This window comes from Fusarium verticillioides, chromosome 1 (genome assembly GCF_000149555.1).
Source record: "Fusarium verticillioides 7600 chromosome 1, whole genome shotgun sequence".
Taxonomy (NCBI): Eukaryota; Fungi; Ascomycota; class Sordariomycetes; order Hypocreales; family Nectriaceae; genus Fusarium; species Fusarium verticillioides.
The window spans coordinates 301,531-325,637 of record NC_031675.1 but is presented as its reverse complement, the minus strand read 5'-3'; the positions used below and the strand labels follow the sequence as shown (position 1 = coordinate 325,637).

The window sequence follows — 24,107 nt, the reverse complement described above, 5'->3', positions numbered from 1 at the left end:
TTTGTTGTTGGGCTGCCATTTTCCGACCGGATTTGTTCATCTCGGACTGGGCGACTTGCTTGTCTTCCCATCGGGACACAGAGAAATGGTTGAAAGTCTGGTGACGCAACACTTCTTGGGCAAGGCGTCAGCTTACAATGACACTGATGACGTAGATATCGTTCGTGGAAAAGGTACGTAGTCCCAGTCCCGGTTTCAGGGTCTTTGACAACGACTGACACGAAGCGTAGGCAAGGGCTTGATTCTGCTTCTGCATGGAGCACCTGGAGTTGGAAAGACGACGACAGCGGGTATGCTTTTCGATCTGCGGTAGCCATAGGGCGTCGACTGACTTGGACAGAATGCGTTGCGACATACTTCCGCAAACCCTTATTCCAAACAACTTGCGGTAGGAGCGGTACTCTCTTTCAACCTTGATGCATGGTAGCTGACCAGAAGTTATAGGAGACCTAGGTTCGACAGCAGACGTGGTCGAAAGTCGCTTGGAGAAGAAATTTGCTCTCGCAAGTCGATGGGGCTACATTCTGCTAATCGACGAAGCCGATGTCTTCCTCGAGGCTCGGCAGACTGAAAACTTTGACCGTAACAGTCTTGTCGCTGGTAAGTAAAACGCTTCTTGAGGGATTGTAGTGTACTGAAGGGTTTCTCCGCACAGGCTTCCTTCAGACACTCGAGTACTACACCGGTATTCTGTTCCTCACCACCAACCGTGTCGGCACCTTCGACGAGGCCTTGACCTCGTGTATCCACATCAGCTTATACTAACCTCCTCTGAGCCAAACTTCTACCCTTGCTGTCTTCAAGGTCAATCTCACTCGTATTCAAGCCCGCTTCGAGAAGAAGAAGGAAAGGGGCGAAGCCAAGCTTGAACTCGATGAGCTGTCCGTCAACGAGTTCATCCTTGACTAATTTGCAGAGAATAAAGCTGCACGCTGGAACGGTCGTCAGATCCGTAATGCTTGCCAAACCGCCCTTGCCCTTGCTGAGTTGGAGGGCCAGAAACCAGCCAACCCAGATGCTAGTGGGGACCGGAACGTCATGCAGGTCGCCGCCATGTCAAGGAAGATGCCCAAGGTCAAGTTGACGAAGAAGCACTCCCAAGATGTGGCGAAGGCATACTTGGCTTTCATGAAGTATCTACGGGAGGTGCATGGTGTCAGTGCAGCGCAGCAGGCCAAAAACTTCTGCTTGCGTCATGACCGATGGGGTCTTGGAGAGTCAGCAAGTTTGTTGGCTTCCAGACAAAGAGAGCATGGGGGAGGAGGCAAGTCAAACTACGGGCAGCGGTATGGTGCCAGGCCAAGTGGAAGAACAGGTCAACAGACGAGCGGACAAAGGTATCGACAAGAATACGATGATGGCGAGGACGTTGCCTACGAATATGGATATGCTCATGATCATCAACGATATGAGGATGACCAAAGACTCACGCAGGATGATGATGATAGAAGAGACTTCGAGAACGAGCCCTCGTTTGATGAGGAAGATGACTATGACGAAGGCTACGAAGAACGGCCCGCTGTACGAGGCAAGCAACTAGTAAAGAACTACGACGAAGACCTTGAGGACGATTCTTACTACCCCGATGGTCAGCAGCAAACTGCGAGGTACCGCCCGGGTCCATCACATCCGGAGTCAATAGAGCGATATACTGCCCGTGGTGGAAACCGGGGTAGAGGCACCGGTCCAGGACAACAAACATCAAGGAGAGGGGGTCACGTTGCCAAGAAACGGGTTGTGCCAGGGGGATATAGAAAGGCACCTCACGCCTTGCGTTCAGTCTCTCCCAATATCGCCGACTGAGGGAATTGTGAATAGAGGTGTTATTAGTTACAAGCGCTAAGCATGGGCCCTGTCCACGTATTTCACTGGTAATAACATTATTCTTTTCTGCACGCTCGCAAAATCGCCAAGTCAGGAGACACGAAGAGGGATAAAGACGCGGACGTAAATATAATTGATACGGATCCCTTTGCTCTCCTAGCCGTGGTAAGGAATGATTTGACATTGTCCCCCAGAAATCGAAGGGCAATAGTATGTAACTGCCTAATAAATGTCTCAGCATCGGCTTCTTGGATGCTTGCTAGATCTGGGGAACTCACATTATTGCGTATGTAACTATTCCAAGCACAGCCGCTGCAGCAATTCAAACTGGAAGACGGCAACGAGCCGCCAATGGTGCCATCCGCCTGGCACGCCGATGCGACGGAGGCTAGAGATGCCGAAGCAACAGCAGCCACGAGAGAAGTGAAGCGCATTGTTGGTCCGAGCTGAAGAGATTTACGAGGGCTCTGAAGCTCGTGGGTACAAATGGACCGGTGTGTGAATGATTCCAAGAGATGGTGCGAGTAGCAACTGCTGTACCATATATACCCATTTCTACAAGGAAGATCCACAATATTGAGTTATCAGTTTTTCATAGGATATGGCCGTTATGTACTCTTTCTTACAGTGATACTGGGATTAATAGTGATAGATGGGCCCATTCCTCAATGTAAGTTTCGCAGGTCCGCGGATAACGCACGTTGATCCACCGACATTCCGCTAATCCTGTGGTGGATAGACACGGTAGATATTCTCGGTTCCCTCTTTAAAGTAAAAGATTTGTTGACCTGCCTATTCAGTTATCCTAAGTTTAGGATATATCTTGCTTAGTAGAGCCCGGGTGGCTAGCGAGAGCACCTAAACTGGGCACAAAGGATAGCGCAAGTCAATAGACATATATTCAGATGCCGGATTATAGTCAACTACTCCCTGATGCCATGCATAACAATGGAAAAAGCTAGTATCAGTGGTCTCCGATAAATCTGATGATTTATCGACGATTATCTGGACGCAGAAACCAACTTAACACAAGGCACCGGAAGATTACGAGGTCACCGAAAGGGGAACAAAGATAGAATTTACATGGAACAACGCTAGGAAGCCTGGAATAGCTGGCCCTGGCTTAACAACAGGGTTGAGGTGTCGCTTCGGCTGTTTACGGGCCGAGCTAGCCGACAAGGTTTTCGTATATCAAGATCAGCCTTGGAACCGAGCTTAACCAAAGTATATAATCCTTCTCATCATTGTTGGCTAGTGGGTAAGTAAACAAGGAAGTACTACTATGACATTCGAGGTCTGCCCACTACCAAAGAATGGCTGCACCGCTAGATATGGAATCCATTTGCCTTCAACAAGGAGTCGACCGAATCCGTGATATCCCGCAGCGCAAAGTCAGTCCGATTGCCCCCCATCGTCGGGTTCACCTTGTTATCGTAGAACAGCACGCTCGAAAAAATCCGCTCGCCAAGCTCATGCGCAGAAGTTTGACTCAGAGCCACAGAGGCAGGGTACAACTTCCTGTCAATACTCTCAATAAAGCCGACGAACTTTGCTGTTTTCCAGCTATCCTTTGAGCTAAACACAGAGACCCCAGATGTGTTCTTATCAATGACATCTTCTGCCATCAACATAACCTTTCCGCCGTATCGGACAGGAAGGCTGAGAGAACTTCCGCCAGAGAAATTGTGATAGTTTGTCTGTGGGATAACAACTGGTGAGTGATGACCACTGTGAATGGCGAATTTGACGAGCTCATGGTTGGTGTTATCGCTGACTATGAGATCGTGACCGACGCGAACCACGCCTCCAAAGCCAAAAGAGCGCGGAGGAGTGGTTGGTTCCCGGACGTAGAAAGGGGAGACCTTGTCTTCGCAGTCAACGTGAAGGATACTAGATGGATAAGCGCCATTAACATAAAGATCTCCATCAAGGCCATTATCGATATCGAGAAACGCCCCGTACTGGCCCTTGGTAACAGCCGTCAGGTTAATCTTCTTTGTCTCAAAATGTGTTCAGATCGACTTTGACAACAAAGTTATCGCCACTGACATCGTTTCCCGCGCTTGTAAAGAATGAAGCGGCCTCTACGACCGCAGACAACACGTTGTTTGTGGGGTCTATAATAGTCCCGGAGAGTCTTTTGTCTAGGCTGTGGGTTATTCCAGGGATAGAAATAATTCGCTCTAGTGAAGAGCTGTAGGGGTCCCAGACGGCGATACTGGCGTTGTAGATTGAGCTGTATAAAAAGGTTACATTGGCTTGGGGCTGAGCTGGACGTGATGGGGCAGCATACCTGAGATACAGAACGTAGCGCTGATCATCCCACCGAAAGAACGATGGGTAGAGCTGGAATTGGTCGTTGAACAAGATATCGCCAGAAACTTGACGGCATTTCGGAGTTGCATGGTTGGAAGCGGAGGCTGTTAAACCCCAGGAGGCGACCAAGGAGATGAGTATACTATGTTTCATATTGCGTTATTTTATTTCGCGTGTAAACTCTACGACACAGGTGCGACACATGATCTAAATTGTGCCTGCGCTGAATGGAAGAAATACAGATTATGTGCCCGTATGTTCACCGCATAGCTTTCACGGAAAGGCCGGAGCGAAACTTTAAAGGAGCGACATCGAGACCGTGCAATTCAAGGTAGCCCTGAAGATTAGTTGCCGCTTGGACTCTACATGTTATGCTAAACCTTATTAATCCCTCTGTAGCTCTACGGAGTAGTGACGGCAGTTGTATCAAGTACGGCAAATTTAAAAACGTTTCCCAAATGGGCAGGCAAAAAAAGTAAAATCTGAATGACGGTGAAAGGATGATTGCAATTACCGAGTTCATGATCCGGCCACCTAGACATTCGTATCTTTAAGTTTTACTACTAATCGGGAAATTACAGCCGGCATAAATACGAAGTATGGTCTGAGAAATGATTATATCTATCCGTATATTCTGTAGAATTACTGCCGCCTATATATAGGAGCCTGTTATGACCAGATACACACTGGCTCTCCCACCATATCAGCAATTTCGCTCTTCCTAACTAACTAACGTAAAAATGGTTCGTCTTGTGGACCTGGCAGTGGCAGCGTCGTAAGTACCATACGTACAATACCGATATCTGTCCCTCAACATCAGGAAGCCAACCGTGCATAGATTCTTGCTCTTCTCGGGCCCCGTGGTTGCAGATGTGGATGGTTGCGTCGGCAACTTTCAAGCCCTCCGCTGCATGAGACCCGGTCCACTCCCCAATCCGAACGACCCCAAGGCCCAACGTCAATTCTTCAACACAGGATACTCTAGCAGTTGTTGCGGTCACGGAACCGCTTTCACTGACAGCCCCGATGGAGCTTTTGTGAGTATTGAGCCTGAGGATAGTGTTGTAAATTAATGAACGGTAGTGCTGCACGAATCGAGACATCGGACACTGGCATCAATTCGACTCGTGCTGTACTGCTTCGGGCAAGCGTGACACCGTCACGTTTGATGAGACATAATTTATGGATGGAAGAACTCAATGGAATCTTATCCTAAGATGTCATTGGACGTGAAGCCCAAAGGGGGGGAACAGGCTAGATCTAGATCTTTGCCAGAGTAGAAATGTACCAAGATACCGCAAACGGGGCAGTATCCCTTGGCCTCGTGATGTTATGAGCCTTGACCAAAACCTTGAAGCTAGAACATGGGATGTTATCCCAAATGACGTTCTTGATATTATCTTGGTTACCATTAGCTAAGATTTCAATTAGTGGCAGGCCGTGAACAGCTTACTAGTATGATCGAACCGATCACCTTTGCCCATATTTCTATCGCGTCAAGGCCTCTGACTACGACATTGCCGACAAGCCCGCTGATTCTGCGGATGAGTCCGGTCCAAACTTCGAGAACGTCAAGGTCTACTGGACTGTAGGCAGCGAGGGATTCCCCTCTCGGGATGTCCAGTACGAGACTGGCATCACCTGGTACAAGCTCGACTGGGCAGATTTGCGGTCTCCTTTCACCTATAAATTGACCATTGTCGCCCAGGATCCCTACAACTACGTCTTCTACGACGAGACGGGCGATGGTTATACTCTTGGTGTTTGGCAAGGTGCTCGCACCCACACTGTTGAATACAGATCTCAAAAGCCCACTATCGTCAGCATCTCGGGCTCTTAGATGATATATCAATATACGGGATGCAGGGAGGTTATATACATGTACCATGATGGTGAGACTGGGAGGCAAACTAGATGCCGGGTCACAAGGAAAGTCAAATACCATGTAGTTAACACAAGCCCCGTCTCTCAATGCATCAATATCTGGAAACGCATATGAAGTACTCTCAAGGAATAACATGTCATTGCAAACATGCGGGAGACTGTATCGCAAAATATCATGCTAAGCTTGACAATTGCAGCTCATCATTACGTGTATACATGGAGTGAAATATTTATGTAGTTGACTACGGCCTACAAGTTTAAGTTTAGGTTGCCAACGATGGTATCAAGTACTAAATATCTATCGAAACGATCGGGCAGACGTTACAGCGACAGCTTTAGTTAGTGGTGAAGAATTTGGAGTTCTATGCCCCTTTATCTGAGGCAGTGATGAAAGGTATAAGGTACCTACCATCACAAATAAGTCTCTACCTTCACTCCTCCAAGTAGCTACAAATACTTCACAAGCTCCCGTATATCATCCAAATACTCCAAGCCCCAGCATCGTTGGCTCACTGCTTCAATATCGCGAGTCGAAACGTTCTTGCATCCATCTATGAACTTCTCACGCAGCTTCTCGTCGCTAAGAGGATTTACGCGACTGCCAACAGCATGCTCGACGTACTTTGTAAAGACCTCTCCGCTTTGCATCACAACAGTGACCTTAGCCGCATCTGCTGCGATGCTCGTATCGATGTTCGCTGTGATGCGATCGCGAATAGCAATGACGGCGGGGTCGAGTACAATATTGTCTTCGTACTCTGACGGTGTAGCTTTGCCGAGGAGGAGACCGCATGCACCACTATGGTATACGCTGAACTTTGCCTCTAAACCATCTTTTGGAGTCTTCTTCCCGGTAAGTTCAAGGACAAGAGGGTGGACTTGTGCCGCGACAGACTTGATCTGCGTTGGATCGTGTTCCTTTCTCGTCAGTTCCGCGTGTAGTTGTATGCAAGCGTCGATGACAGGGTGGATGACAATCCCGCACGGGAAAGGCTTGAAGCTATTCCTCAGAATCTCCCAGCGGCCGGTATTCCGGCTAGCTAAGCCATCATCAATCTCAGGACCAAGCCAACGGTTCAAGTTCTGGAGCACGTCTGGCTTGCTGGTCCCCACGACAGCAGCCCAGCCACGTTTCGCTTCCAGTGCGCCCTCACTGCTAGTGTAGCCTCCTTCAGCCATGATAGCAGCTAGTAGTCCGCTTTGAGCTGCACGGCCGACGTGGAATGATTTGCAATGTGAACCGAACATTTCTCGGAGACCAGTCACTTGAGTTGATGCAAGACCAATTGCATGGGTGGTCTTTGTTGGAGATAGCCTTAGGACCTTTGATACCGCAACTGCTGCTCCAATTGAACCGACGGTGGAAGTAATATGCCTTGAGGCTGTAAGTTGATGTGATGGATATACAGATACATGCTCTTACCAGCCAACGTCGTAGTGTTCTGGCCATACAGCCAGCCCAGCCTTACACTCAGCTTCTATACCAGCCACGAGAGCTGTGATGAACTGCTTCCCTGAGATACCACCTCTCCACTCGGCAGCAGCAAGAAGAGCGCTGGCAACAGGTCCTGTCGGATGTATGATGGTATCGAGATGCGTATCGTCATAATCATGGACGTGTGATGCTATACCATTGATCAACGCCGCATGTTGAGCATCCAAACGAGAAGCTCCATGGTGTCCGAGTAGCGACGCGGTAGGTGGGCCGAAGAAGGGAGACAATGTTTGATGCTGCCGGCAATCCAGCACACGTCAGCTACCTAAATCACACCACTGAGCTGGCTGGGGGTTATTGAGCTTACGGCGATCTTTGTAGCTTCATGCTGACTCCCTGCTATGGTGCAGCCAACCCAGTTGTAGAAGCTTCGAATAGCTGCACTGACTACATCTTCCGGAAGGTCCGAATACTGGAGGTTGTGCGACCAGGTGGCGAGACGTCGAGTAGCCATTGCGAGTATACAGATGATGGTTACGTCTGACTTTTCTAAGTAAAAGCTTAACTTTTATGGTAGAAGAAATGTGAATTGGAGGCTAGAGGTCTGAAATGTTTATATGGACTTGATAATGGTGGTGGTGGCTGTTCCGATGCCATCGGGTCTTCCGTCGGCTCAACCGATCTATCGGAGGCCGATCGAGCCGCAACAATCTCCATCGGTTAAACCGACTAACTAGCACGACCACCCGATGTGTTATGGCCAATATGGCACTAGAGCGAGTGCAGAAGCCCAAGCCACGGTTAGTCTACGAGAGATTGCATCGAAACATTGCTGAGATAAAAGGCGATCCATTTCCCCAGTTCCCCAGATTCTGACAAGCATCTCACCGCACTCTACTTTATCGTCATACTTCAGCTCCTCATTCTAAGTCAACTATACCTGCAAGCGTTTGCCATCCAGGAGAAAGATGGGTTTCTTTGGACTTCGAGGGAGGGAAATCCAGATGGCTCAGATCTGGGCGGTCATCTTGCCGTGCTATCTCTTGTAAGTCAACCAGGCTCAATAATGCACAATAGAATAGGCGAAAGGATGACAGCTGACCGGTTCTGCTTCTACATACAGGTTCGGCTACAACAACTCTATCGCCGGAGGGTTCCTCAGTCTCCCGTCGTGGGTAGAGACCTTTCCTGCCCTCGACACCGTGCATACAAAAGGAGCCACCAAAGACCATAACTCGACCCTTCAAGTACGCTCTTCAGCTTCCTTGAATCATGGCCCCATTACTGACTCTAGACCTGAACAGGGAACCGTCGTGGCCATGTACACCCTGGGTTGTCTCTTCGGCTGCCTTAGCTGCATCTGGCTAGGCGACAAGCTCGGTCGGAAGAGAACCATCATATTCGGCGCCTTGATCAACACGATAGGTGCAGCTCTACAATCCTCCTCGTACTCGCTTCCGCAACTTATAGTCGGTCGACTGGTCTCCGGATATGGCTTTGGACACATTACAGCCACAGCTCCGAACTGGCAAGCAGAGTGTTCTGGCGCTGCTCACAGGGGTGCGGCGGTGATGCTTGAAGGCTTGTTCATCTCCTTTGGCTTGGCTATCGGAGGCTGGACGAATCTGGGCATGTCTTTTCATCACGGCTCTGTCACTTTCCGATTCCCCATGGCCTTGTCTGGCGTGTTATCCATTATCATTATGCTTACTACACCACTGCTTCCGGAGTCTCCTCGTTGGCTGACGAAGAAGGGCCGAGTTGATCGTGCAAGAGAGGTTTTGGCCGACTTGACCGATACCGACGCAAATTCCGTCGAAGTAGGCGAGGCAATTCGCGAAATCGAAACGTCCTTAGCCCTCGCAGGAGAAGCCAAACTGAAGGATATCTTCACCAACGGACCGCTCCGCCTCTTACATCGCATGTGCCTCGCCTGTGCAGCGCAATGCTTCCAGCAAATGAGCGGCATCAACGCCCTGGCCTTTTATCAAGCCAAGATCTTCGAAGACTACCTTGGCCAAACACCAAGAGCAGCAAAGATCATCGCTGCTTCGGTGTTTACCTGGCAGACAATCTGCTCGCCCATTGGTGTCTTGACCGTAGACAGGTTTGGACGTCGCAAGCTGATGATGGTATCGTCTTTGGGTATGGGCGTCTGTATGGCTGTAGTTGCGGGCGGGTCGTCGCAGCCGGGAAATACAGCGTCGGTGGGAGTTGCGGCGGCTTTCATCTTCCTTTTCTCACTGTTCTTTCCAACCGGATTCCTTGGACTTACGTTTCTATATGCTGCTGAGATCTCACCGCTCAGTCATCGAGTGCCCATCACGGCCATGTCGACTGGTAAGTCCATCCATTCTATACTGTATAAAGACCATTTGCTGACTAGCATTAGCCACCGCCTGGCTGTTCAACTTTGTAAGATTAAATACCTGCGTGTGATGAAAGAAGATCTGACTAAGGGCTCATAGGTTGTTGCTGAAATCACTCCTATTGGGCTAGCTACCCTCAAGTACAGATACTACATCATCTACGCCGCCATCAACATCTGTCTCACCTTTCCAAGTAAGTGCACTGCCTCTTACCTTAAGAAAACGCAACAACCTCTAACAGTTCATCTCAGGCGTGTACTTCTTCTTCCCCGAAACTAGTGGGCGACACCTAGAGGAGGTCGACGGCATCTTCTTGGATAGTAGGAATATTTTTGAAACAGTCTCTATTGCTAGGCAGAGTCAAGTAGTTGGTCATAGAAGGAGTATTGAGAATGGGAGGGAAGAGAAAGAGGAAGTGGCACAGATTGAGAAAGGTATGCCAGTACCTCAAGACAGGTAGGGTGTCAATGTGCTACAGCGCGTGGTTAGGTATCTGAGATAACTCAAAGGATTATGAAAGAACATTTTGTCGAGGCGGTTATGTTGAAACCTACCCTGTATACTCGGCCTTGTATGGCCATGTGTCCGCATTGACTCGACTCCGTGTTCGCTAACGGGTCTTGCAAATAAGTACATACTACCTCGGCAATCAATCCATATCTGCGATAGATCCATCTGGATTCGCACTATTCACCATAGCTGTGCGACATGGCCCTCGTGTTGTTACTGGCATTGTTCCAAACGCTCTCCATCTAAGTTGGAGCTCACTGCTTGCACCACGATTCAACCGACATTCTCCCATGCTTTTACTAACTAATATTACTCACATGCATCGAGTAACCCCGTTTACCAAATCATACCCTCGATATAAAACAACCGAGATCTTCGCTTTGGTCCTGACACATTGGGTACCATCGCGCCCCCGTAGACTCTGATCCCAGCACCCTCCTCTCAGCAATCAAATTGTAGTAAGATTTTAGACCAGCCTCACCTGAAGGCTGAAGAGGGGAAATAATTGACACGTGCAGGCCATAATAGGTATGCAAATGGGAAGTGCTAGGCGGATGCGCCGACTCCCGGCCGAGAAGCTCCAGCCCTTTCTCCTTCAAGACCTCAGTCAGCGGTGAAATCTCTCCTCTGGGCCTCAGAAGATTAAAATGGGTATGGTCTCCGTTCGCGAGCGGTGGTTGAGCTGTGAAATGAGGCTCTAGGACTTGAGTTGCAGGGATTACACAACTGCCCGTGGATCCGGAGGCTCTCTGTCGATATTTCAGCCCTGGATGGTTGCTTTCCGGGGTTAGTAGACCACCTTCTTCTTCGTCTAGTCTCTCTTCTCTGATTAGTCTTTCACACAATGCAAGATGCAGTGATACCACGATGTCAATAAATTAGTCACAGTATCGTCTCGATAAAGCGAGATGTTGAAGCCATGTTGCGGGGTAATGCAGCACCGGATGTCGGTGGAAACACGCTACAGGGGGTATTATCACGAAGTTTTGGACCCTGAGTTGGAAACTCCGAGGTCTAGCTCGTCGTCTAGTGGTAGTTTATTTCTCCCCCCTCGTTTAAACTACTTGCTAGCATAGTCTAGATGTTTCCTTTACGATCCGAGACGTCCGAGTTCTGATCTCGCTGGTGTTGGTGCCGAAACGGTCCCGATGAGGCGTTACGAGCAAACATTGGACGTGCATGCATGGTAATGCAATGCGCTCAGGGTCGTCACTGGTTGTTTGCTACCATTGGATCAACCATGACCATGTCTCACCGCGTGCCTGATCACAGCACGGTAAACGGGTAACTGGGTCGATCTTACGGTAATACGGCACAAACCCGTCAGCCCGGTTCAGTATACGAGGCTGGTGTTACAATAACAAAATGTAAAGGCTCAAGTCTACGCGAGGTATCAATTCCGCGGAATAATCCTCTCAATCACTGTGACTTCGCATTGCTGTCCCACAAGAGATGCCGCAGTTAATGATCAGATCATGACGAAATCAAATCCAATTAACTGGTCCTGTCTCCATCTTCTCTAATCCCCGTATACATCATCTCAAATCATTGGTTCTTGGAACTGTCAGCTACAAACTATCGACAAGTCTATCGAGGAGCTATTGGCATGGCTTGCAGTAGCAGAAACCTTGTTGCACCAACAACCCGCCACCAAAATCTGTGGCGAGGAATCACTGGCCGTTTTTTCCCAACTGTGGCGCTCTATACGGGCCAAAATAATCGCCGTTGGGCGTACTAAGAGCGGGTGTTCCTTTCCACTACCGTCAACGTCGTTGTTGAACCTACACTTGCGGTATTTTTAGACCCACCGCGACGACCATTTTCTCGATTCACCCGGACATTTGGGAATAGCTTATTCTTTATAGCGTTATTGTCCTCTCGGAACTAATGATTGCGTGATTTGGAATAAACGTCATTAATACATGGTTATTCCAGTCTAGACTTGAAGATCGATCTGAGACTAGTGCGCTGATCCATCGGAGCATTGACAATCCCCAGACTCGCCGTTTCGTCTGTCGCTTGACTGGACACTAAGATCTCACCCCCATGCCCATGTTAAGGCTGACAACGATCAAGGTTCTCGAGCCCAGGTACCAGGTTCAGGCACAAAGAAACGTGTCTCAAATCAGAATGCCGAGAGGCCGATGCTTTTTACAAAGTGGCTTTATCCTACGTGGCAGGGCAGCTCAACGTGGTATCACAAGAGAAAGTGTAACAGCTAGGTTAGTCTCGATTTAGCGCAAGGCATGCTTATTAACGTGATGGCCTGTGTTAGTGCGACGAGAGGCTCTCGACCGTTTAATTGCCGTTCTCGTCTTGGGCACTGGGGGAATTTCTCACCAAACATTACCCAACTTGGGATTTACGCTAAGCAGAGCTCGCGATCCACAATACCCCATGTTTTTCACAGATCTGACAAAAGTATGGAGCAAACAAGAGTCTTTTCAGGTTCAAATCGCCTCTTTTGGACAGCCAAGGTTGACTAAATACTATGTACGACCCTCTTCTGTCCCATCGGCAAAGCGCATCATCCCAACCCATCATCAAAGGAGTGTGAGAAACGAAAGCAAGGTAGGTACAGCTGACAAGTGTAGATACAAGACTCTGGGTAGTATGTACAAGACACTCTCTTACTCCTTGATGGCCTTGTAGCCGCCGCCCTTGCCACCCTTTCCTCCCTTGCCGCCCTTATAGATGTTGATGTTGATGGTCACGGGCGCATTGAAGTCAATTTCACCAATGCACATTTGGAACTGATCACTGTGAGCGACGCGTGAGGATTGGGAGGGGGTACTTACGCCGCTGTTGTTGTTGCAGCAGATAATCTTTGCGTTGCAGACCTCAGAGTTGGAGCAGGTTTGAGCTTTAGGGTGTCAGGTTACTCGCACAGTCGGAGAAAAAAAGAAAAAGACTTACTCCCGTCAGCGGCAGTGGTGCAGCAGTACTGAGTTCCAGAAGAACAAGCATTGCCCTGGTCGTTAGTAGGAGCAGGACAGTTCTTGTCACTGCCCTTCTTAGCTCCTTCATGCCGATCAAGTTAGGTTTGTCACTGTACAATATTTCGGTGAACTTACGACGAAGAGCTGGGAGTCTAGGCCAGGGAATGTCTCCCATAGAAGGTGCTCTAGGCTCAATGTCTCTCTCCTCAACCTCAACAGCCGGCTCCGCAACAGGCGACGCAATAGCGCCCTGCAGAACGGCGAGGCCGTAGAAGATGGCGGAGAGCTGGAGTTGCATGATAGCGAGGCGAATCTCAAGACAGAAGAGTGAGTGTGTCTGTGTGTGTGTGTGCTCGAACGAGTGGAGTAGTAGGTAGTGATGCCGGAGATAGTTTGAGGGGAGACAGAGACTGGTATTTGTGCAGATGTCTTAAAGTACTTGCTCCTAAAGCTGAACTTGCAAATTCGCACCCGTTGCTACTGTGGACGTTTAGGATGACAATAAATGACATAAGTGCCGTCTGTGCTATGGTTTTGTTTTTCTCGTGTTGGTGGACGCCGGATGTCGGCGTTGGGTCAATGCGCATATGCAGAGTGATCCGGGGTACACGGTAATAAACCAATGTTCAGCCAGCCATAATATGAGCCACCGAATAACGTTTTTACTTTTGGGACTTTGGCCTTTGTGATGAGATATATTGAAGTTTAATCTTGGTAAACACACATTCTTCTAGTTGGGACCGTTTTAAACGTCTGGTGTCTTACACGTGATTCCAAGTCACTGCATCCTGATTGTTTCCGGGTCCAAGACTAGCAGATCAAGTCACTGGGGCTTTACGGAAGAGAGAGTGTACTGCTTATGTTGTGAGGCCTGAGACTCTTGGGCGTAATGCAACATATGTGCTGTTACATGCGTCAAGCCCTTGCATCTGTTGGCCCATCTTCCCCTGCTGATCCGGGTCTCGGCCTCCGAATCAGCCAACATAGCCCATGAGTTTTCTCTGTCATTGAAGCCCAATTCGCCGATGTATCCTCGCCTCTATTGGCTACCTATCTCCATGCATTGCATGTGCTGTACTTACAGGCTGTCGTTGAGCTTGAGAAGCCATGCTAGCTTGTGTCCTGCACTCAACTCGCCGGACCATTCGGAACCTCGGTGCCGAGCTGATATGAGTTATTGGGCTCAGCTCACTCGGATTATCGCATGAGGCTCAAGCTAGACCTTGGTCTCGATCCAGCCTCTTACCTTGTCCTCCAACGATTTCACGATGTTTGCTCAGTTGTGGAGTTGGCCAACCTCTTGTTGGACTTCCTTTGCATGAATTCGGCGCTCATTATGGTCTAAGAGGCAGGAAAAGAGTTCGATAGCTTCAAGTTCAGCTGACACAAGGTCACTTGGGCGTATTCACTTAGGCGTCAAGAGAGGTCATCGTGAGGTCTCGAGTTGAACAAGACATGTATCTCCATGAGACCAAAATATCTATATAAGGACGACTATTCTCCCCCTAAACTCATCTTTTCTTCATCACTCACTCACTCAACAATCAACTAAGATCCTAAATCAACTCTTCAACGCTCTCTTTTGAGACAATCACTTCTTACAAAACCTTCAACATGAAGTTCACTGCCTCCATTCTTACTCTCCTCGCCGTCGCCACTGGCGCCCTCGCCTCTCCTCACGGCGGACCTCCTCCCCCCCCTCCCCCTCCTCCTCCTCCTGCCCCCAAGAACAACAACAACAACAACCAGCAGAATCAGTGCGGTAACGGCCAGTCTCTCTACTGCTGCACCTCCGCTGGCAACAAGGCCGATGTTGAGTGTGTTTCCTTCACCAACGGTGGTCTTGGAGGCGTTTGCAACGGTATCCAGATGTGCTGCAACAACAACGTGAGTACACTAACCACCCAGACTTGCCGGGGACTTACTAACTTTGGTTATAGAACGGCAACCAGGGCTGCAACTTCAATGTTGGCGGTGGCACCATCACCATCAAGAAGACTGTTAAGAACTTCGGCTGGTAAAGGGTTTTACCCCTCTATCGATCATGGTGACTTCGGCACTGGACAGTCACTGGCAATGATAAATCGATACTCACGAAGATCTACGATCATTTGACACACGAAACCTTTACGATCATTACTACGCGATGGATGGATGAATTTGAGATTGATATGGGATTTGGAATGATTCGCTTCTGCCGGTTCTGGTAGGGGATGGCTCTGGCCAAGCCGCCCTCGAACATTACCATCCACACGCTTCATGGCAAGCATTTCTTGGGATCTATTTTAGTTGTTGAGTACATAACAATGAAAACATATCTGGTTGTTGGACTTTGTTGCCTCGTAAGCCAAAGTGACTGTTCTCTGTGCTGATTTAGGCTCTCAGCCATCAGTTTCGGCTTCTAACTTGGCAATCATACTAAAGTGCCTGGCCAATAGCTACAGTTTAGAACAAATATTATCAGTACCTAGACTAGAACTCTTATGACAGCGAGGTTGATATCGCAATCGTGGGTACTTTGGCTGGAGCTGACTATACGAAGCTTCACGTTTGTAACCACCACCACGGATGAATTTGAAGGAGCCACAAGCTTCGACGGAACTTTGTTCTATTAAGACCTGCAAGTATATTATAATACTTGTGGTTCGAGCTGCGAAGAACGAGCTCGATGCGTCGATGGTGACAAATGTTGAGAGGAGAATGCAGTCTGTCGGGCTTACGCAGACAATGTTGATGGAGTAGGTCGCAGCTAAGGCCGTGTGAGCGAGCATTTATCTCTCCATTTATTTGAGTGATAGAGACAACCCCAAGTAGTACGAGAGAAGACCGTCCACTATGCGAATAGACAATGTCCAGAAGAGGTCGATACAGGCAGACCTGCTGTGTGTACCAAGGCCTTGAGTGGCAAGGAGATGTGCGATGATTTCGTCCAGTCTAACAGGACATCGTGGCCGACGAGAAGACCAGGGAGATCAAGCTATGTATCGGAATACAGCAAATATGTGACATATACGTCTCGTGCAGTTCAGCGCCAAGATATAACCGGACTGTTTGCTGATGTCAAGTCCTAGACCAAAGGGCTTCAAAATGATGGCGCTAAAATGGAGTCCAACGACAAGTGCCACGGTGACCGAACCGAGTATTTTGCTGTCGAGATCCATCGTGATTGCAGCTATTGTGAATGAACTCCTGATAGAAATGAGTAGTGCCGGTCTGAATGGTGGGGTGATATTGGGTTTGTTCGGAGAGCTGGAGTAGGCGGTGAATGAGAAAAGATAACGGAAGAAGTGATGTGGGATGAAAGGAATTTATAAATCATAGATAAGGGCGAGAACCTTGTGAGCATTTACCTTTTGGGACTGAATTATAAAACTGTTATCATGATAATCAAAGTTTGCGATATTCTAATGGGAGGTATGAAGCTTGGAATAAACTTTGGCATCTAACTCGAGGTTAAGCGACTACTCTCCACTGCTATGGTAGATATCTCTTCTATTGACTCAGCTTTACTTCTGACTTACTTAACTTCGCGCTGGCTGAAATGCGTAGTTATTCGTAGACAATGAGGTTAAACTGTGGGCACCTTTGACATTTTAACATCAGTGAATCTGGAAGAATACGGACTAACTGAAAGCCTGTTCATGCAGCGTGGCTGAAGACTATCTGGGGCCAGGGAGTTAGGGGCCCGCATTGCAAGAATCTTGATGGTCTCCGTGATTGATCATCAATGCTTGTTTTTTAGGCAAATTAATTAAATGCAGGTGGAACATATACTTCCTCCTTGATGAGTGAGTATACAGATTAATCACAACAGACATGCCAGTTGCAATTTATCGTATGTAGGGATGGAGTTAAGTAGAAATAATCATGCTCTGGAGCCGAAGCCGAAGCGCGAAATCCGGAAATTTATCAGCAAGGAATGTGGAGAATCGGCACCGAGTGTTCATTGGTTCGTTGATTGAGATGTCCCACCTGAAGCAACTTTTATCGAGGCTAAGATCTGACTCCAAGGACTCATGATGAGCACTGCCGCGAGCCTGCATTAGCCCATACTGACTTATAAATCATGGAAATTGATAGCAAGAAAAGTGAGAGAAACTACTATATAAGTACTAGCTGATGCCGTCCCAATAACAGTGACCTCTCATCATAAAATATTCCAACTCCTCAAACTTTAATCCTACTGTTCAAGCTTATTACACATCAACGCAAGACAAATCCCCAACATCAAAATGGCCCACCCAATCATCTTCAACGGCAGTCTCGGCTTAGGCCTCATGCTAGTCGGCCTCGGTCTCAACGCAACCCTCCGCCCAAACGACCATCTCCAACGCCTCGAATTTCCCATCCCCACTGAGCCTCTTGCAAAAAAGTTTAGTCTCGCGCTCATGAAGATCTGGGGCGTTCGCAACATCACTGTCGGCGTGCTGATCTCGATCATCTGGACTACGGGAGATGAGAACCTAATGGCCAAGGCTTTGAGCGCAGCGCTGGCTATGCCGATCACTGATGGGTTCGTGAGTCGGATTATTATTGGAGGCGGGGAGACGCAGCATTGGGTGTTTCCTCCTTTGCTTGTTGTTATGGCTGCCGGGTTGTTTGGATTCTTTTGATAATGGATCTTGTATACCTCCTATGCGATAAGCTTTTTAAATTTTATACAACAGTCTTGAAAGTATCGTGCAGTTTGCCTGTGGGGTATAGCTTCATTGACTACGCTTTGCCATCCAAACTACGCACCACTTCATGATATCATGATCCTGAAGGCCTCCTGTGGTGTCCTCAATGTGTTGGTAGCGAGGGCTGGGTCCAGCGACAGGATGGCAGACTATGTCGAGCGTTTACCCCTTGGTAAATCAGCAGTCTTTTATTACACTTTCCTCTTCAGAATCCCTTCAGGGGGTCATAACCAGGGCGTCAGAACATGTGCGGCAAGGCCCAGGTATATGGCCATTTACTATATCGCTGAGCAAGTATCGTAGTTGTGTGACTACGCTTGTCTACTCCGTCCAATCCATTGGCTGATACGTGCCCATCGTGTCAAAAATGCTATCATGCATCCAAGTCCCCAGATCGATCTGATGATCCCCAAGTATCGACTCAAAGCTATTCCAAACCTCCAGATTACCAGTCTCATCTGCCACAAAGCCATCCTGCGAGACATTCAACTTATCCTCAGACCGCAAAATACCATTATTTGATTCGTGGTCACTTTCTATCGTAGCAGCGACAAGACGATCAAATGCATTCCTCGCCTGAACCGCTCTCGGCCATCGCTCGGAAATGATGTACAGCATCGTACTACACGCTCTCACACTGCTGCTGAACTTGGGACTGAAGATTGACGAGTCGAGGCAGAAACAGTAGACCATTACCAAGCCAGCGACGAAGTTGGCGTGTAGTGAGAGGAGAGAGAATGAGATGTATGTCTGCTGGTCGTGAAGACGTTTTGATAAGGAGCAGACTTGCCCGGCGGAGTGGACGATCTCGTGGAATGTTGGACTCTGTGGGGTGAGGGTTGGTAAGAAGGGGAGGTTTAGGAGTATAATGGCTTTGTGGTATTGGATCATATGGTAGTCTGTTGTGAGGTAAGGATGCGTTTTATTCTCTGGACCGGTCTGAGGTATTCCGGCCTTCCACTCTTCTAGAGCTTGTCGAAGACGGGTCACCTTGTGCGGTTTAATCTCGGAGATATCTTTGTCCACGCGACATACTGTGTATGAAATCTTGGAATCTATTTGCTGTAGCCGAAATATATGAATGGCTGGCGTGAGTGCGGTGATTTGAGAAGGGTGTTGGTGTGACTCTGCAATGGCTGCGAGGATAGCTTCGTCAGTGTCCAGTTCATCGTCGATGTTCGCTGGGAGCGCAACGTCAATGTCTCTGTCGGAGATGGAGTGAGGTCGACCCATGGTCCGAGCAACTGATCTCTCCAACATGTACCGCCGTCCAGAAGATGCGTTTTCTCCTCTCATCGAGGCTGGGAGGGAGGTTCATGGCTTGTCGGTGGAGGCCATTATCAATGCAATACCGCATCGTTATCTCGATCATCCACCTAATAACCGTCAGAATGTCTGCTCTGGTTTCCTATAATTGTGCGGTGGTTGCTTACCAGACGCCAGGACCTGTAGGTGACCTTAGTTGGTATATCGTGAGCAGGAGCATCGCTTCCAGGCTCTCGAGACTACCTGTCGCAAAGATACTGTCCGCATCTGCCATCGCGCAGGCATAGTGTCGCTGTTACTCTCGAGTCAGACATGGCGATTCTACTTGGGGTATATCCAAACCTTTGGAGATGAATAATGATCATCATCATTGCTTAGCTGCAAGTAACGTGCTCCAATGGCATACACCAATTGCAAGGTCGCGTAGTCGCATTTATTCCTCCCGCTATCTGAACGTACAGCTCTATGAGCTGGGACGAGCTCAAGCCTAGTATCGTGCAGTGACTGGACTCTTTTTCGGGGTAGGAAGGGATGCTTGGGGTGCACCCTTGCATAGTACGCTTCAATAAGCTTGTCGCCGACTACTTTGTTGGGCAGATCTGAGCCGTCAGAGACTTGGCCGCCCTCATGCTGCTGTCCTATATTGACGCGCACGCCTGTTAAAGACCGTGTCGCTATATTTACTTGATGTGAAGCTCCTGCTCGATCGCCTTGGCGGGCATCTACAGAGGGCAATGCCGAACGCAGTAGTTTCGTAAGAGGATACCCACTCGATGTTCCCAGAAAAGAATCCGGGGATGGCGCAACAATTCCAGCGCTAGCTTCCAAGTCCGAAGTTGCAGTCTCGTTCAAATTAGCGGGCGCCGTCTCACTCATGCCAGACTGGGTGTCAACCATCGACAGCGTCTGTTGCTGGCTGACGACATTTTGTCGCGGCGAGGCTATCTCATCCTGTAACCTTGAGATTTGGCGCTCGAGCGACTTCACATACTCTGCCGGGTATGCTTGCTTGGCGCCATATGAGCACTTCTCACCCGCAGAGAGGCAATTCGAGCACGCTGGGAATTCATTGTCGCAGCGCTGTTTGCGGGTCTTGCACCGACGGCAGGCGACGAGACCTCGAGGGCGATGACGAGGAGGTCTTGCGCTTGACGATTCGGTTTGTGAATGGGACATTGGTTGTGCATTACCTTTTGGTGGACGAGGTTGAGAGTTCTGAATTACCAGAGGTCAAAGCATTTCCCCACCTCTAACGTTAGAAGGATAGCGCCATACTCCTGTAAGCGCGCCCGACGATCGCGGTCTCGATCTCGGTAAGCTAAGTTCTATCTTTTCTACATCTGCTACCCTAAATATAACCAACGAGTGCTCATCGCAAAGCCGCATCACTGCTTCAAATAAGTAAGAACAGGCCGTAAAAGGGAATATTATATTTGTGTTTGGTTTACTATACATTGAATCATCCAAGTTTATAAAACATTAGTTTTTAATTAATTTGTTCAATGTTAGGTAAAGGCCTCGCTGAATTCCTGCGTTGAAAGCTGTCCGCCAAATTGATTGGAGCTTGAGGTAAACATAAATGTGTTTCACTTTTGAGTTAACTCAATCTAAAAGACACAAGTCCGAATAGGCTAGTACATATATTACGCATATGCTCGATTAGTCCAGCTTAACAACAGTACACTCTGTCAAGACATTGCCCTCGATAGCCCTACTATAAGGACAAACCTTCTTCGTCTTCTCAACAATCCCCTCAATCTGCTCCTTCTCCAACCCCCTAACACTAATCTTCATATCCACCCTCAGCCCCATATCGAGCTTCTTCATATCACCGACAAGATGCACCGTCGTCTCAACAATGCTATCCTCCGGCGCAGTAGGCATGGTGATACCATCCTTGGCAGCCACGGCGTTCATGGCAGACTGGAAGCACGCGCCGTAGCCAGCGGCGAACATCTCCTCGGGGTTCGTCTTGCCTGCATCGCCGGGGCCGCCGAGGGCTTTGGACATGGTGAGGTCGACGTTGAGGGACTCTGCTTCGACGTGGCCCTTGCGGGCGCCGACGACTTTGGCGTGGGCGGAGTAGAGGATTGGTTGGTCTTTGCTCTGTTGAGTGCTTTGGAAGCGGTGGATGACGATTGGGGGTTTGAGGAGGGATGCGTTGGGGCGCACGGCTGCGCGGCGGAGGGATTGGGAGATGCGAAGAGACATGATGATTGATTTCGATGGTTTCTATTGTGTATGAGTCAAATTGATGTTGAACAGTTGAACTTTTACTTAATGTTGACTTTGGTTCTATGACGGTAGAAGTCATGAGCAATTCAGAGTCATGCACGTCACCATGAGCCCTAGAGTCGCGTCTCTGTAGCGACAGGCTACGTCATTGATCTGGCCCCAGCAACGTAGGACAACAAGTTGTTCCGAATTTCAGAATGAAAACAATAATACAATATTTAATGATGCTCAAAAAGACAAAAAGAAGCATAGAGAGAGAGACAATGTATGCCTTGTCAGTCGAGGTCAGCGAATATCAAAGGCCGCTGTAGTATTTCGAATTGAAACTTAAGCAGCACGTGACCTGGTGCAGCTTTTGAATGAGCTGGTAGCATTGCCTAGCTTAATTTCTATTGGCAGGTTTGTCCTATATTGACTAGAAGTGATGCGCAATTTACAGTTAGCCAGCTGAATTTGCAGATAGATGCTTCTCGTCTTGGCAGCTCAGTTGAATCCAAACATGATGACAGAAGATAACTACCTTACCATAAACAGTAAAGCCTCGAACTGATCGACCATCCTTGGCCCAGTCAGGTAAAGGTGAGGGTCGGCAGAACGCTCATTCGGCTCGCACAATCCGCCGGTGACAGCTGCAGGGTAGTTTCGTCGGAGGATAGAAAGTCCCGAAAGCTTCAGCCGGATGATACGAAACTGACTAAATGGCGAAGCTATGATAGGAGGCCCCTTATGAGAGATTTATAAATAATGTAAAGATATGTCATGTATATTCAACAGAGCAACATCTCACTAGAACTTTCCTTCAACACCCATTGACTTCACATTACAGCCTGTACTTCAATTCTTCAAAATGCCATCCAGTGGCCAAAACAGAATCTTGATCGTCGGAGGAGGCCTCGGAGGTCTCGCTCTCGCCCAAGGGCTCAAACGCGCAAGCCCTTCTATACCATTCCACATCTTTGAACGCGACTCATCCGCAGATTTCCGTCCTCAAGGTTATCGCATTCGCATCAACCCCGACGGCGCAGGCGCACTCCAGAAACTGCTCCCAGACCATCTCTGGAAAACCTACGAAGATACCTGCGCCCTCTTCAACCCAGGCATGAGCGGCCTCGATGCTGTCACCGGTCAGAAACCAGCACCATCTGGTGAACGACGTGGTCCGCCTCCGATGCAGGAGGGAAAGTATTATAACGCTGATCGCGTTGTTCTCCGAAATGTACTTTTGGAAGGGTTGGAAAATGATATCAGCTTTGGAAAGACTTTTGACAGTTATCGTGTCACCGGTGATGGTGTTAAAGTGACGTTTACAGATGGTACCATGGAGACAGGAGCCATCTTGGTCGGCGCCGACGGTACCAGATCTCATATTCGTCGGCAGCTGATGCCGAATTACACTGTCTTGGATACTGAGTGCGGAGCTATCTATGGAAAGACATTCATAAATCCCAGAACTCGAAATTCTCTGGCTGAAGAATTCTTCGGAGGAATATGTCTTGCTGGAGATAGCAGCAAGCCTGGGCTCAAGCTCTTCACCGATACAATGGAGTTTCCACAAGACCTGAGCCTCGATGAAAGGGCCAAGTATAGGGTGCCGGATGACTACGTGTACTGGGTACTATGCATCAACAGAACCCTACTAGGAATCGCAGCAGAAGATCTCAATGCTGCGCAGTCTGTTGAGATGACCAAGAGCTGGCATCCTACCGTCCGGTCACTGCTGCAGAGCCAGGACGCATCTGCATCATCGACGCTTGCATTCTTCGCTTCCTCTTCAGAGACATTCAAGAAGGAGTGGGAGGGACTGGTCAAAAGGCCTGATTTTACGGCAGTTACTTTGCTGGGTGATGCAGCACATCCGATGACACCTGTTGGAGGCGTTGGTGCCAACTCTGCGTTCCAGGAAGCAGCGGATTTGTGCAGCGTCATTACGCGTGGCTCACTTGGTGCTGAGGGGCTTGAAGAGTATGCGAAGTTGATGGGGGAGCGTGGCGAGAAGACGGTAGGAGTTAGTGGTGGTGGTGCAGGACATATGTTCCAGATGAAGCCGTTCTCTGAGCTGAAGGTGGCATCTTTTTAACGCTACAGATGCGCTATCAACTCTAACTGTACTTGCACCAAGTAGGGAACGAGCTGACAGCCTACTAGATGCTCGGAAACCCTTGTCTATAGATTCCGTCCTTTCATCGATGATATCTATAATAAGCCTGTCTATGAAGATACTTCTTATATAGCCGCGCTAAAAGTTCATAGGCGTAACCTCAACTACTTATTGAATCTCTAATTCGATAGAATCTGCTTTTATAGATAGCACCAGTTTTAACCCATTAATTGATCATTTTCAACAGAGATATTGAATTATTTGAAGTAAAGAAGGGGGAGCCAATTGATGTCTGCCGCTCTATCTGACGAACCACGGCTGTCACGGGAAAACGCGACCCCCACCGAGGGAAAGTCCGCGACAGGAAAAGGATACGCTACTAATCAAGCCCGAATGCCGAGTCGATTAACTACCCCTTAGCAGCTGGTACCAACGTCAAAAAACAGGACAATTGTTTTTGCTTCTAGAACAATCGGGAACTTGACGGGCTGTTGGTGGTTGTCGCGTCGCGAAGGCAAACTCAGCCACAAAAACAGAACAATGTCTAGCGCA

The 24,107-nt window shown here is 48.7% G+C and overlaps 13 protein-coding genes across 13 annotated transcripts; 7 read left to right on the top strand and 6 right to left on the bottom strand.

The window, feature by feature from the left end:
- Positions 1-85: 85 nt before the first annotated feature.
- On the top strand, positions 86-909 carry FVEG_09838 (hypothetical protein; the record flags this gene model as incomplete). Its single annotated transcript, XM_018898916.1, has 6 exons — positions 86-173; positions 231-290; positions 341-388; positions 445-600; positions 656-740; positions 777-909. 6 exons carry the CDS (start codon positions 86-88, stop codon positions 907-909), a joined length of 570 nt encoding a protein of 189 aa, XP_018756888.1.
- A 144-nt stretch (positions 910-1,053) lies between these two features.
- On the top strand, positions 1,054-1,803 carry FVEG_09839 (hypothetical protein; the record flags this gene model as incomplete). Its single annotated transcript, XM_018898917.1, has 1 exon — positions 1,054-1,803. The coding sequence occupies one exon, from the start codon at positions 1,054-1,056 to the stop codon at positions 1,801-1,803; it is 750 nt and encodes a 249-aa protein (XP_018756889.1).
- A 1,344-nt stretch (positions 1,804-3,147) lies between these two features.
- On the bottom strand, positions 3,148-4,293 carry FVEG_16679 (hypothetical protein; the record flags this gene model as incomplete). The annotated part of the gene is made up of 2 exons (XM_018905921.1): positions 3,148-3,824; positions 3,874-4,293. The coding sequence occupies 2 exons, from the start codon at positions 4,291-4,293 to the stop codon at positions 3,150-3,152; spliced, it is 1,095 nt and encodes a 364-aa protein (XP_018756890.1). The 3' UTR covers positions 3,148-3,149.
- Positions 4,294-4,880: 587 nt separating this feature from the next.
- FVEG_09840 (hypothetical protein) lies at positions 4,881-5,980 on the top strand (the record flags this gene model as incomplete). Its single annotated transcript, XM_018898918.1, has 3 exons — positions 4,881-4,915; positions 4,979-5,177; positions 5,597-5,980. The coding sequence occupies 3 exons, from the start codon at positions 4,881-4,883 to the stop codon at positions 5,978-5,980; spliced, it is 618 nt and encodes a 205-aa protein (XP_018756891.1).
- A 491-nt stretch (positions 5,981-6,471) lies between these two features.
- FVEG_09841 (hypothetical protein) lies at positions 6,472-7,973 on the bottom strand (the record flags this gene model as incomplete). The annotated part of the gene is made up of 3 exons (XM_018898919.1): positions 6,472-7,399; positions 7,448-7,755; positions 7,827-7,973. 3 exons carry the CDS (start codon positions 7,971-7,973, stop codon positions 6,472-6,474), a joined length of 1,383 nt encoding a protein of 460 aa, XP_018756892.1.
- A 454-nt stretch (positions 7,974-8,427) lies between these two features.
- Positions 8,428-10,288, top strand: FVEG_09842 (hypothetical protein; the record flags this gene model as incomplete). Its single annotated transcript, XM_018898920.1, has 6 exons — positions 8,428-8,504; positions 8,583-8,706; positions 8,764-9,799; positions 9,852-9,874; positions 9,928-10,021; positions 10,080-10,288. 6 exons carry the CDS (start codon positions 8,428-8,430, stop codon positions 10,286-10,288), a joined length of 1,563 nt encoding a protein of 520 aa, XP_018756893.1.
- A 2,680-nt stretch (positions 10,289-12,968) lies between these two features.
- Positions 12,969-13,575, bottom strand: FVEG_09843 (hypothetical protein; the record flags this gene model as incomplete). Its single annotated transcript, XM_018898921.1, has 4 exons — positions 12,969-13,091; positions 13,137-13,201; positions 13,255-13,359; positions 13,413-13,575. The coding sequence occupies 4 exons, from the start codon at positions 13,573-13,575 to the stop codon at positions 12,969-12,971; spliced, it is 456 nt and encodes a 151-aa protein (XP_018756894.1).
- A 1,316-nt stretch (positions 13,576-14,891) lies between these two features.
- FVEG_09844 (hypothetical protein) lies at positions 14,892-15,298 on the top strand (the record flags this gene model as incomplete). Its single annotated transcript, XM_018898922.1, has 2 exons — positions 14,892-15,164; positions 15,218-15,298. 2 exons carry the CDS (start codon positions 14,892-14,894, stop codon positions 15,296-15,298), a joined length of 354 nt encoding a protein of 117 aa, XP_018756895.1.
- A 2,069-nt stretch (positions 15,299-17,367) lies between these two features.
- FVEG_09845 (hypothetical protein) lies at positions 17,368-18,020 on the top strand. The gene has a single exon (XM_018898923.1). It carries the CDS (start codon positions 17,510-17,512, stop codon positions 17,888-17,890), a length of 381 nt encoding a protein of 126 aa, XP_018756896.1. The 5' UTR covers positions 17,368-17,509; the 3' UTR covers positions 17,891-18,020.
- Positions 18,021-18,277: 257 nt separating this feature from the next.
- On the bottom strand, positions 18,278-19,496 carry FVEG_09846 (hypothetical protein; the record flags this gene model as incomplete). The annotated part of the gene is made up of 2 exons (XM_018898924.1): positions 18,278-19,257; positions 19,466-19,496. The coding sequence occupies 2 exons, from the start codon at positions 19,494-19,496 to the stop codon at positions 18,278-18,280; spliced, it is 1,011 nt and encodes a 336-aa protein (XP_018756897.1).
- A 47-nt stretch (positions 19,497-19,543) lies between these two features.
- Positions 19,544-20,398, bottom strand: FVEG_09847 (hypothetical protein; the record flags this gene model as incomplete). The annotated part of the gene is made up of 1 exon (XM_018898925.1): positions 19,544-20,398. The coding sequence occupies one exon, from the start codon at positions 20,396-20,398 to the stop codon at positions 19,544-19,546; it is 855 nt and encodes a 284-aa protein (XP_018756898.1).
- A 321-nt stretch (positions 20,399-20,719) lies between these two features.
- FVEG_09848 (hypothetical protein) lies at positions 20,720-21,712 on the bottom strand. Its single transcript, XM_018898926.1, has one exon. The coding sequence runs from the start codon at positions 21,431-21,433 to the stop codon at positions 20,882-20,884; it is 552 nt and encodes a 183-aa protein (XP_018756899.1). The 5' UTR covers positions 21,434-21,712; the 3' UTR covers positions 20,720-20,881.
- Positions 21,713-22,304: 592 nt separating this feature from the next.
- FVEG_09849 (hypothetical protein) lies at positions 22,305-23,534 on the top strand (the record flags this gene model as incomplete). Its single annotated transcript, XM_018898927.1, has 1 exon — positions 22,305-23,534. The coding sequence occupies one exon, from the start codon at positions 22,305-22,307 to the stop codon at positions 23,532-23,534; it is 1,230 nt and encodes a 409-aa protein (XP_018756900.1).
- Between the last annotated feature and the right edge of the window lie 573 nt (positions 23,535-24,107).